The 13884-nt window shown below is 34.7% G+C and overlaps 1 protein-coding gene across 1 annotated transcript; it reads left to right on the top strand.

Moving 5' to 3' along the window:
- The first annotated feature begins 5631 nt into the window (after positions 1-5631).
- On the top strand, positions 5632-9781 carry LOC143618021 (uncharacterized). Its single transcript, XM_077090373.1, has 3 exons — positions 5632-6446; positions 7574-7741; positions 7991-9781. Exons 1-3 carry the CDS (start codon positions 5895-5897, stop codon positions 9671-9673), a joined length of 2403 nt encoding a protein of 800 aa, XP_076946488.1. The 5' UTR covers positions 5632-5894; the 3' UTR covers positions 9674-9781.
- The last annotated feature ends 4103 nt before the right edge of the window (positions 9782-13884 follow it).

Here is a 13884-nt window from a genome sequence, read left to right as displayed (position 1 = left end):
TTATTTCTGGTTTGTTCAAAAAATTTTGAGGCAATTTAGTGATCTAACTTAAAATGTGAGGTAGTGTGTTCTTCACAAAAATGATAAGCATTGTAGTTTTTAAAATTTTTTTGTTTAGTGTTTTGTGTTATAGGATACTCGAAACCCGATTAACCTAATCCGAAAAAACCCGAACCCGAATTACCCAAACCTTAAAAACCCGTGAGAGATTCGGGTTGGGTTTCGGGTCAAAATTTAAAACTTTGAAACCCGAAGAACCCGACCCGGAAAACCGGAAACCCGAAAACGAACCCAAAGAACACCCATAACTGCCAGTGCATCATGACATCATCCTGGTAAGTATTGTTATTAACAATCATTATCCTTTCACCTTTGATTTGGTCTTGCAGGTAACGGTCAACAGTTAATGTCTAGCTGAATACTTGGTCAAAGATTGAAGATTATGGACGTTGGAGGAAGTTACGACACGTTTATGATAAAGATATGCAAACCGCAACCGATCCAGGATCCTATCTAGAGCAACTAATGCTCATTATTGCTAGCAATTATCAGTTATCCATCCTGTAACTATATATAGACGTTGTTTTGATCGTATAGGAATCATGCTCACACCCGTATAAACTCTTGTGTACTCATAGCAGCAATCAAACACTTCCAACACTTGTAATCACCACTTACTTATTATTTTGAGGCAGCGAGATAGTGAACCCCTCTCAAGGTTTTTTGTCGGAGATCCTTTAAAGATCAAGGGTTTTTCCTCGCTAAATCGATGTGTCACTCGTACCTTTTACTTATTTTTTTGATTACATATTCAAACATCCTACCTCACATACAATGTTTGGTTACTTGATTATCCTTTTGAAATTTTTGACCAAAACACATTCAAACCCTAATATTTTCTTATACCTCATCGATTATCAATTAATGCAATGGAAATCTTTTGAGTTTAATGTTCTTCTGTCATTTACTATTTTAGTAACTTACTATTATAGTTGATTCCGTCGATATATAGTTAGGGGTCTACATAATTTCGGTTGTGTGTGTGTTTGTTCATGTCCGATATTGTCTGAATCACAAAACTATGGTCCTGATAAGTGGTATCAGAGCTGGTTTCGCTCACTGAAGACCAATTGAGCTACTAAAAGAGTATTATGACACTAGATCTATGAAATTTGAGCTGAAATGATTGACGATGGAAGTTGATGACGTTAGCTAAGCATTGTTCCATTGGTTGATGACATCACTCACTATTTTTGTTTATTATCTTCAGATCTGCAATTGTTGAAGGTTGAAAAGTATTCTTATACTAGATCCACCCTAGTTTTTATCATTATTTTATCTATATCTTGGTTTGAATCCATTTTAAAGCTTTATTTGGCTCAAATACGACTGATTTAGTCAGATCTACAAGTTTTGAACAGTTTTCAGGACCGTAGATTGTTTAGTAAGATTTTTAAGTACAAGTCGAGAACTGATTATAAACGAGAGCTAGAGTATAATATTGAGTACAGTGAGTGTGTAGATTGTGTTCTATTTGTTTACATCAACCTCTTATAAATAGGGAAATACAACTAATATCCCGAAAATAAACCTATTTACAAGGTATTCACTTGAGCTACAGCCATATGACTGTTGTATACTCCTTCTTTTGATCTTCACGTGTTAATTGACAAGTTTGTCGACTTCTAAGCATGGCAGAGTCTTCTAGACTTTTGGTTATGTAACCTGCAAGTTAACATAAGTATTTAGTGCTAGGGCTAAGTTAATACATGTGTGGTTGATCTCAGACGATTCGTTTAGGTGTTATGAACCATTAGTGATTGTTGAATTATACATTATTTCTAAAATGGTAAAAAGAATAGGGGTCGTGAAACTCATCTCAATCCTTGTACATGTATAATGAATGTGGCAAGATATGAGCTCGTTATCGTATAAGTTCAAACGTCAAGAATATCCTAACCAAGTAACTTAACATAAGTGTTTGGTGCTAGGGTTAAGTTAATACATGTGTGATTGAGCTCAGACGATCCGTTTAGGTGTTATGACCCATTATTGATTGATGAATTATACATTATTTGTATAAGTTGAATTCACCCGTTAATATTGTTCATTTTGTTCTAACTTTGTCATCTTATTTATTCTCTCGTACACGTGTGTGTACATATATTATGTAACTAAATTACCGTTAGTATCTATAATAGCTTAGTCGATATTAAATATGAGTTACGACTTACGACTAACACCCAGTTTTCAACTAGAAATGTTACAAATATAATAGTAATATTAGTCACATTCATTGACAAAGCCTCATACTGGTCCTATAATTTGTTAAAAAAAACAACTTTGTCCTTTTTATTCTCATTTAACATCAACAAAACATATACTCATAGTTATAGTTTTTGAGCATTCGTTTGTTGACAATTTGTTCGTAACAATTTTTTATTTATTCAAGTGAGTCTCTGATTAATATTAATACTATATGTCACATTTTAATCACGATAATAAAATTAACAATAAAAACGATAAAATTTACATGTGTTGTCACTTAAATGTATGATGATGATATTTAATATTTATCGTCGTGTATGCTTAAGGCTGAGGGGTGTGGGGGGCTCTAATGGGGGCGTGAGTGGGGGCTCCAGCCAATAATATTATGACGTGTGGCAGAGAGAGAAACTGGATAAGGGGGTGTTGGAGCCCCCGGTGGAGCCCCTGGCCCTGGTGTGGAGGGGCTCCAGCAGGGGCTCCAGCGGATTTTTTTTTTATTTTTTTATAAATATATTCAAAAAACGTATTATTAAAAAAACTCATAAATTATTTAAAAAAACACACATTAATGAAAAAACACATTAATATCTAAAAATAAAATAAAAATAAAAGTACTAAAAAAAACATTATTCTTATTCTTCGGCTTGGTCTTCTTCGATCAACCTCTTTCGGATACGTTCCTTTTGCTTTTCCATTAGCATTTGATCGACCGGATTTAGGTTACTGAAGTCTCTAGTAAGGAAGTCCAAATCTCTCATTCGACTTTTTTCCTTTTTGTCATTAGAGACCACCTCCATGGTTTTGTTGAATTTATTGAGGGATTCAACAAGATTGGCGATGTTTACGGCTTCCCCCTCAGCCGGTTTTTTCCCCTTGGCGTCCCGCCCAATGGCCGCCTCCTCGGCGGTGAAGACGTTTCCTCCCCCGCAATGTTTAGGTCGAATCCAACGCGGCAATCCGACCCGATTGAAGTGCTATACGCTCCGGACGAACTTGTTTTAGTCCGTTTTGGCCGTACTTCCGCATCAACGTCCGGCGCCACCAGCTCAACCCACTTGGAACACCTTTTCAACATCTCCCACAACTTTACATCGTCCCACGTCTTCACCGTCCCATACCTCCGCAAACACTCCTGCTTCCACTATTCGACAGTGAAATTGTAAACCGCCAAATCATCACTGCCACTTGGTCTCATACGACCGCTGTTCCTGTTGAAAAGATTAGTAAACAAGCCGACAAATTTTCTGATTTCGGACCACCGACCCGAAATCATATCGGGGTTCCGCTCTGTACTCCCAACGAGCGTATAGAACGTCTCCCTAACCTTTGTCCAAAAAATCTTGCTCTTTTGGTAGTCGGCTGCAAAATGAATAAATAAATTTGTAAGTCATTTAACTTTTTTATTTAACTTTTTTATTAAAAATCATTTTTAAAAACGTTAAAACAATTACCGCAACGCCGATCCTTAGAAATGACTATCCAAGCCCGACACAAGGCTTCCTTCTCATCCGATGACCACGGAGTGGTTTTCCGTTTCGTCCTCGGAGTCGAAGCCGGTCCCGACCCGTCCGTTGCAACTTGTTTTTTCCGGTGGGCGCGTCTTCTTTGTCCCGTAGCTTCACCGTGTGATTCTTGTGTCTCCGGAACAACAAAGTTAGGAGACGGTTGTATGTTGGATGGTTGAAAGCCGGATGATTGTTGCGGCTCTGAATAAAACATCGGTTGGTGCGGTGACGACCATAAATCGTCATCAATATAATCTGAATTTAGGTTTGGGTACCAATTTCCAGCCATGTTTTTAAAAAAAAGTTTAGAAGATGGGTTGATTTTGGGTTTTTTTTTGAAGTTGTGGTAATTGTTTTATGTGAAATGGGTTATATATAGAAAGAAAATTTTTTTTTATTATTAAATAAGAGCCCAGAGGCTCATTTTAAACTATACTCATAGTTATAGTTTTTGAGCATTCGTTTGTTGACAATTTGTTCGTAACAATTTTTTATTTATTCAAGTGAGTCTCTGATTGATATTAATACTATATGTCACATTTTAATCACGATAATAAAATTAACAATAAAAACGATAGAATTTACATGTGTTGTCACTTAAATGTATGATGATGATATTTAATATTTATCGTCGTGTATGCTTAATAAATTGTTAAATAATACAAATAATATTGACGAGGTCTGCAATGTTGACACTAATAATTATTATTATATTAAGGTCTCGTATATAAATATAAGAATTTTATCAACTAACTGTTAATGTTCGTTCGTTAATTACTCAGTCATCGTAAATCATTATTATTAACATATAAGTACATCGTTGGTCGGGTCGAATCATTAAAGCTCGGTTCGCTTGTAACGTACGTGTTTAGTTTATTTTAAAGGAATAAATAAATATTTATTGAATAATTTAAGTGTGTTGTTGGGAAAATAATGATTTAAATTTTTATCAACCTTAATGTTTGATAATGGCTTAGTTAAGACATTGTGACATAAAATAGTTTTAGTTCAACATTGATAACTATATGTCGCACACATGTCCCTTAACATTTGATTAAACCCATTAGTCACAATTAAAACAACACAAGACTTAAACAAGACTACTAACATCCAAAATCAAGATTATCATGTTCATGTCTACTAAGGGCGCTAGAAAGAACTGGATTTAGAATCTGAACACTCCAATAGAAATTGGAATTGGAATTGAAATCTACTTCCATTCTTGATATGCTCGTTTGACAAATTAATTGTAATCTATCACCACAAATGAATTGTGTGTTGATCAATTAAATGATTATTTGATATGTGCTTACTTGTTTATTTGTTTAATTCTAGCATTCAAAGAGGTCCATCATTTATTCTGGCATACTCATTGATTTTGTCACAGTAGCCATACCCGGATTCGCAAGGCAATGGTCAACTGACACCACTTACTTGTTTATTGTTTAGTTGTTGATACTCACAATATTGGTTTACTTATTATTATTGTTGTATATTATATCTATTGCATTAAAAATCTGATGATTACTTACTCAACATGTGTTGTTGACAAACTTATTTTTGTTATGTTAATTTGCATACGCACTGCACGACTTGATAAGTTGTATGAGTACGACTGTCAATAACATCAACCCAACGCAACGCGCCGAAAATCTTCCTACTTGGATATAAGAAGTAAATACCATAATTAGACGGATTATACAAGTGAACTAAAAAAGGGAGCTAAGAGCCGAACCAAGTCGAGCCAACTCTAGCTTGCGATAGGATCATTTACAAACCAAACCATGTTTGATTTCAAAGGAGCTTTTTCAAAAATGTCTTAAAACAAGTTTCGAGTAACCACAATTTACACCACCAATTTACAAAATCATAGTAAATATTGTAATATGGTGAACCGAAACTAACATTTTTCTTTTATTGTTTTACATATTAAACAAATACTTTAAGTTGCATTGTGTAATAATCCAATACTTTCATATTAAATTCTAATCCACTATTTCCACTTGATAGGGTCCACCATTAATTAATCGTCATGTATAAATTCGTGGATGCAATCTCTCGCAATCACATTTCTCATTCATTTCTTACACTAATCCTCATTAACTCAACCCACTAATCACAATGCTAACCTCTATGCTTAAACTTAATCCCCAATCCCGGTCCTTATGGCTCTCATGCCTAGCCGCCTCATTCCGGACCGCCACCGCGTGCGCCATCGTGGCCGCGGCCACCCTCTTTGACCCCTCGTCCCTCCGTCGCCAAGTCGCCTTCCCCGCCTTCTCTTACGTCACGGTTATTTTAATAATAACCGGGGCGTCACTAGGTGACACACTTCGCGGGTGCTGGGACGCGATTTGTGCCACCTTGTTAACGGTTATTCCCGCGATACTTGGGCTTTGGGCGATAGGGACGGGGCAGCTGACGACGGCGCTAACGTCAGTTGTGGTGGGTATAGCGGCGTTCGTGGTGATGTTGCCGGACCATAAGACTCATTTGGTGTCCAAGAGAATTGCGTTGGGGCAGATTGTGATTATCTACGTGGTGGCGTATGATATGGGTGGTGAAACTGATCCGGTCATGCATCCGGTGCACGTGGCGGCGAGCACCGGAGTTGGGGTTTTGGCTTGTGTCATCGCCTTGTTGCTTCCATATCCTGGTCTCGCTACATGTCAGGTAACGGCTGAATATATGATGTGTGTATATATATAACAAGCTCTTAAACTAAAATGGCTATTATTATACTCGCTATAAAACATTTTCAAGGATACAAGTATTTATTTGTGAGTATGGTGTTTTTTACATGAACATGCATGTATTATGTATATGAAACACCTTCAAGCTAATTTAAATTTATATATATATATATTTTCAATAACTTACACATGTGTTGGTGATATAATCAAACCATGTTATAATAAGGACAAATCAGAATAATTTATTTATATATATGTTTAATTAGAAAGATTTTTTAAATTAAAACTAACAACCTCAAGATTTGTTTAGTTTTACGTGTTTTTATAATATTTTATAACCCCTCTTAATTTGAAAACTTGTGAAAATCATTTTTAAACACCGATTCTTTTTTACTTTTTATATATATTATTAATCATTTAATCTTTAAAAAAATAATAAAAAGAAGTATATATATATGTAGATTGTGAAGGTACAAATATGTAGATTGCGAGCTACATGTATGTACTTTCATCAGCTACTGATATTTTTTTATTTCTTTTTATTTTTAGTAAAAAATTAATATATAATATATAAAATAAATGTAAAAGTAAATTTCTAATAAATTAGTGTTTAAAAGTGATTTTTCATAAGTTTTTAAGTATTCTAGCGCATCTATTTGAAATATATGTATATATTAAACACAATTAATACTCTTAACAATATTGATTTAAGTTTAAAGGGTTTATGATTTATATCGGTACAACCGTACAAATGTGGGTGCATGTGTACTTTGCTTATTTTCAAGCTAGACTCATTTCTTGACTTCCACTTCCAACAAAATATAGTGGTGTCATGCATATGCATAGAGTTTGAATAATTGAAAAATTATTTATATTTACGAAAATACCCCAATGGGAAATATTATTATCCAGCGACTTAAGCATGTTGCTTGATAACAGTATAAAATAACAAAAACAGTCAATACACCATATACATCCATATATCATAAATATCATATACGTGTATCCATACCATATATACATGTATCATATACATGCATATGCATGCAGCTTTATAGTTTAATAATTTAATTAATAACATCATGTTATTTTTTTTAATTTATTTAGGTGAAAAAGAAATGCAAGCTTTATGCAGATAATGCTTCAGAGATGGTTAAACTGTGTGTAAAGGCATTTTGTGAGAAAGATGACACAAGTGCACAAGCATTTGTTTCACAAGCCCAGTCACTAACCACTAAAGGACGCAAACTCCTAAACGCCATCAAGTCTAAGAAAGTAAGTTCCATTTCCATTTTCTATATATGAATATTTTTTATATTTTTTAAAACCAAGTAGGCATTATGTCCAAAATAAGTTAGATCTATTAGTACGTGTTACTGATGTCTTTTCTATTTACTTTGCCTATTAACTGGATTCCGTCAGTAAACGCCGACGGATTCAGTCATCGGTGATACTCGTTTGTGTAGCAGCGAAAAGTTATTAAAAAAAACTAGTTCTTATGAAAATATTTAATTTCATGTGCAGGAAAGCATGAAATGGGAGACAATTCCAATAAATTTCTTGAAGCTGTACTGCATGACCACAGCCGAAAAGTTGCAAGAAACAGAGATGCCAATACAAGGAATGCTAACAGCTTTGCATAATATTAAATCATTTCCACCACAAATTCTTGATCAAGATCTAAAAGATCACTTAAATACGCTTCAAGAAAGTATAACCCAAACCTTTGATCAGTTAAAGTCTTGCATGCCTTTTGATTTAGCAACTTTTCCTGAATCAAATCTTGAAAATCTAATGCTTTCCCAGCTCCATTCTTTCCCTCAAACCCACAAAGATTTGCCCTCCTTTTTCTTCTTATTTTGTTCCAAATTACTTCACAAAAAAATGACAAACAATTCACTAGCAAGCCCACCCTCAACAAGCGATATTCAACCAAATAAAAAGAATCAAAAAGAGGGTCTTTTCGAATGGATTAGCGCCTTTGTGATGCACAGAAGGTTCACCCTAGCATTGAAATGTTCATTATCAGTAGGTTTTGCTGTTCTATTTGGACTAATATACAGTAAACAAAATGGGATATGGTCTGGACTGCCTGTAGCAATAAGTTTCGCAGCCTCAAGAGAAGCTACATTTAGGGTATCAAATCTCAAAGCTCAAGGAACTGTGTTAGGAACTGTATATGGAGTATTGGGCTGCTTTGTTCTTGAAAAATATGTTAAAGTAAGGTTCTTGATTCTTCTTCCATGGTTCACATTCTGCAGCCTAATCAGGCGAAGCCGTATGTATGGTCCAGCTGGCGGGGTGTCAGCCGTAATTGGGGCTGTGCTAATTCTTGGTAGGGAGCATTTTGGGTCACCGACAGAATTCGCTATCATCAGAATTGTCGAAGCGTTCATTGGATTATCGTGCTCAATCGTTGTTGAGCTCATGTTTCGACCCACAAGGGCTTCTACTCTAGCCAAGATCCAACTTTCCAAGAGCCTCCAAGTTTTGCATGAGTGCATATGGATGGTGAGCCATTGCAGTCAAAAAGAGTGTCTTGGAGGTGGTCTAAAGAAGCTTAAAGCTAATGTGAATGAGCTAAGAAAGTTCATTGAGGAGGCTGAAATGGAACCCAACTTTTGGTTTTTGCCCTTTAATGGTGTTTGTTACAATAAGTTATTAAAGACTTTGTCAAACATGGAGGGTCTTTTAGTCTTTTTGAACCATGCAAATGCCTCTTTACAACTTGAAAACTTGAGTTTGGATAAACTTGAAGGTGAGGTTGAGCTTTTTAAAGAAATGATTCAACCTTCAATAAAGTGTTTTGAAAGGGTTGTTTTGGTCAAATCACTAAACAAACTTGAGAAGGAACTTCAAAAGAGTAATGCTTGTGACACATCTAGTGATCTTGAGTTAGGGAAGTTACCAATTAGCCAATATAAGTTAAATATGCATGGACCAAATGGTGAAGACAAGATAGACAATATCATAGATTCATATCTAAAAACATCATATGAACTTGTTTTTGGTGAGGGGTGTGAGAAGGAGAACGGCCATGAGGTGGTATTGAGTTCAAGTGCTTTTGCCTTTTGCTTGAGAAGTTTAGTAAGGGAAACTAGGGAGATTGAGAAGGGAGTTATGGAACTTTTGCAATGGGAGAATCCTTTAAGTCATGTAAATTTGTATGAAATTTCTTGTAAGATAGATGCTTTATGCAATATTTGATTTGAAATTGTTTGGAAAATAAATGAAAATAATGGATTAATTGTTTCCTATATATACGTTTTTCATTTCATATTCTTACTCTTCTTGGTGTGCATAGTCGTAAATATATGAATTGCATGTCTATATACATATTATTAAATATAATTACCAATTAATATATTATATGATTACTAATCATAATTAATCGCCCTGAACCCGATGAGTCTCGAAAGTTTGGTTTACACATGCATTTAGTTATTAAACTTCAAATTAAACATAAACATAACGGAAGTCTGACAAAATCTAACAAAACTAAAACTTGCCTGAGAACATAACATGTGGTGGCAGTTGTGTCGGATTGTCAGCTTGAAGTTAATAAATGTAAAACGGCTCATATATTTATTCGTATCAAATACATCAACTCTAACGCAACAAATTCAAATCGAGTAGTCCAAACATGACTTATGTAGAACATTTAGCTAAACAAGCTAAATAGGTTGTTCACTTATAAATTGGTTGACGATTGTATTACATATTACTTCGTAAAGGACTAAAGGGTTAACAATTTGCAAATGAGTTAGACGTATTTTAAACATGTTTTTGGTTGAACTCATTAAATATTTATTTTTCATTTGTTATTCTAGTTTTAAGCGGCTTGCTCAAAATGTTTTGTTTTGATACAACCTGAATAAGACCTGTTTAATTAAATAGGTTACTCAAGAGAAGATAACCAAAAGTGCGACTATATACATTTCGTGTTTCGAGTCATGTTAATTAGTAACTGTATTATGTACATAAGACAGTGTAGGGCTTATTGTTAAATGTAAATTGAGTCAACATGATTGAGAAGTAGATGCAATTTATTTTATAAACAATCTAAAAAACTACTAATTGTGATTTAAAGATAGATCCTAATTAAGGGTGCATCAAATGCCAAAGTCGACTATATTATAGATTAATGTCCATAGCATTTGCTGGTTTGATTGTACATTTGTACTTGCTAATTTTTGTACTTAATTAATTGTGTTAATACTATACTGCAGTTGAAGTACTAAACATAATTAGCTTGTTTTACCAACCGAAGAGACATTGTTTTAAATATGTTAGGTGTTAACTAATTAGTTGTTTTGTCTGAGTTCGTAACGAACCTACTAACCAAATTTGTAACGAACCTAACCGATAACAATATAATCTGCGTCACTTATTATTTACTGCAACGTGACGGGTTGTTACCTAGTTATGATCCATTTACCGATTTATGTAACTTTAGTAAAATGGTTATTCCAGTTTTCGTACATATTATTTTCCCTGAATTTGAATGTATGTTGTGTTATATATTTTAAATTTAACTAATTTTCATCTTCAAAATCAATATAACTTTATGTTTTTTTTGTTAACATTTCTAAATATCAATTTAAACAACATTAGTCTCTCATGTTACTAATATATATATTCATTCTTCACAAATACAAGCCACCCCCTCCTACCACCCCAACCTTCCGGCCACGGCCGCGTTGCATCCGGAAACCTAAATCTCCACACATCAACCTCCAACTTATCCAACCACAATTCCACCTCTCCATTACCATTACCATTTCCCTCCCTAACAACAACTTTCGTCACACCCGGGTAAATATTCACCGCATGAGCCCTCACCGCGCCCCTAAACCCATTATTTGCAATATTAGCAGTGAATCTAAAACAGTCAGACCTATCTTCAATGATAACATCCGCGTGTGATCGAAGAGGAAGCTCGAGAACTTGGCCAAAAACATGTGGTAGCCTCCGAAGCTTTGTTTGTGGATTTTTGGGCATCATGCATGCAAGTGAATTAGATATTGCAATTAATAATGTAATGATGAACTGAGAGAGGGTTGATCGGTTGAGGTGATTGTAGGGATTGGAAGAATAACTGAATAGATTTTGAGGAATCAATATCTTGAAAACGTTGGGTTGAATGCAGAAGGAGAAGAGAACCATTGATATTGATCACTCGAAGTTGGTCTCTACAAGATTCTTTCAAACCCTACACCTATATCATGTAGCAGCTTCTATCGATTATGACCATACAAATTAGTTTAAGTATTTTCATTTAAGTTGTAAATTGTAGGAAAAACTGTTGATCTCAATAGTGATGGATGGGCGGGTTGCGAGTTGACGTGTTGAATTATTCGACCTGAACACGTCTCATATTTTGTTGTACGTGTGCACATACTTGAAATCTTGTGATCGGAGCATGGCTCTTTTAAAAAATTTATCTGATCAACATATCAAACGGGCTAATGGATAGTAATCAAGTTGTTAACGTGCTGTAAAAATATGGGTTAAATGGTTAATAAAGAGGTTAACAGATCGATATATTTAATTAAACGGGTTAAATGTGTGAACCTGAGCATGGCTCATTTATTGACAGCTTAAGATCTAACTGTTTTTGTGTGTGTGTTTCAAGTAATCGAAATTTACCATCAATTATTAAAAAATATATTTATATGTAGAATAAGAAAATTAATTGTCATAAGTTCATAACAACAATAGGAAGACTAAATCTAGTTTATTATTTTCCATCAACTGGTTAAACCAACATGGGTTAAAGATACAGTTAATCGAGTTACAATATAAAAGTTTAATTAAACAAAAAATTAGTGATGAAAAAGAAAAATAGATAACTACTAGGTTGCTTGGGTTGGGTTGGGTCAAACCAAAAGCTATTTTTTGGGCTGTTGTGCCCTTGTGCTTGTTTGCTGTTTCGGTTTCACATGCTGCGCTGGGTCAGTGGGTGGATTCTTTTCTTTTTAGCCTAAATCAAATAGTGATATACTCGGAACAATTAATAAAGCAACAACCAATAGATATTAATCTATTTATTTATATTTATATACATACAATTTCAGGAAGAGTTTGGCATTTAGGTATTGTACATTGTGCTCTTCATGTTGTATTTATAACCAGGCTTTACAATGTTATAAAGTTAGTTTTGTTTGTTGTTTTGTTTCCGTCAACTTGGTTGTGATACACGTGTTTGGGTCGAATGACACTTGTTTTCTGTATCTTTATAGATGGTTCGCTTGTTTGATTCGCTTGTTTGAATCGCTTGTTTGTTTGATTCTTGTGCTCAAACCAAGTTTTACTCCGTTATATATATTCGATAGTTAATAAACTTGGACACCTTATTAGTTTTTATATTAAAGTTCATAAATATTTAAAACCTTAATTAGATTTTAAGTTTTGATAAAAGGAACAAATAATATTTTATGTTTGTATGTGAACCCAAAATCATTATACAATTATACAATATAATTAAACATTCCACCAGCATGAGTGTTTGATTATAATTGATACTTCTATCAAGCAACCCACACACTAAGATCCGAACGACGTGAGCTTGGAGTAGCGGGTTGGCTCTAATCACCAAACTACGTGTAGTTAGACATCAGATAGAGTGGATGTCCAAATGTGTGACGTCTAGTACTGATACAAACCGTTTAGATATAAAAAATCATTGCACCATAACTGTTAAATGATCATAAGCTAGAATTGAATCAACAATATACTTTAGTGTTTGAATTAGTTTCTAAATATTTGAATTCACATTTTTATAATGAATTTGCTTTCGTTAATTTTAAGATTAAATCAACTCCCCCCCCCCCCCCTTTAAATTAAGCGTAAATGCATTAAGACAGTTTTGGTATAATAAAGTTAATATGTATCCCTGACGACACGAACATTGTTTACATTCACGTCATCATTTATGTGACAAGTAGGTTTATTTTATTTGTTGGATTCGACATCCATCAAGATTTCCCATGAGGTCACTCATCCTAGTACTACTATCACCTGGGCGTGATTAACTATGGAGTTTTCATATATTCTACAACCAATTAAGCTAAAACATGTTGATGATTTAGGAGGCATGGCATTCATCTCATGTCAATGGCCGATGTGAGATTTTCCTAGAATGTTACAATGGGTCATGTTAATCTTCTTTGTATCGTTACACCCCCCCACCCCACCCCCCACCCCACAAGACTCATCGTCCTCGATAAGGTTTGTCTCACAATCCCGTATGGATGAAGAGTAGCTCTTATATCATTTGTAGCATCCGGCCCCTTATACCCTCAATATTGTCGATGGATTGCCCAACCAAGAATCACAACTTTATTTTTTGTTATTGTCACACCCCGACCAAAGGCGGAACATGCCGGGGCGTAACGTATTGATTGGACAGTAGCTCG

This window comes from Bidens hawaiensis, unplaced genomic scaffold, assembly GCF_021521415.1.
Source record: "Bidens hawaiensis isolate Kalapana, Puna unplaced genomic scaffold, B.hawaiensis_p1.1 tig00002338_1, whole genome shotgun sequence".
Lineage (NCBI taxonomy): Eukaryota > Viridiplantae > Streptophyta > Magnoliopsida > Asterales > Asteraceae > Bidens > Bidens hawaiensis.
Note: the sequence above shows the minus strand (reverse complement) of the source record. Positions and strands in the feature narration are given on the sequence as shown.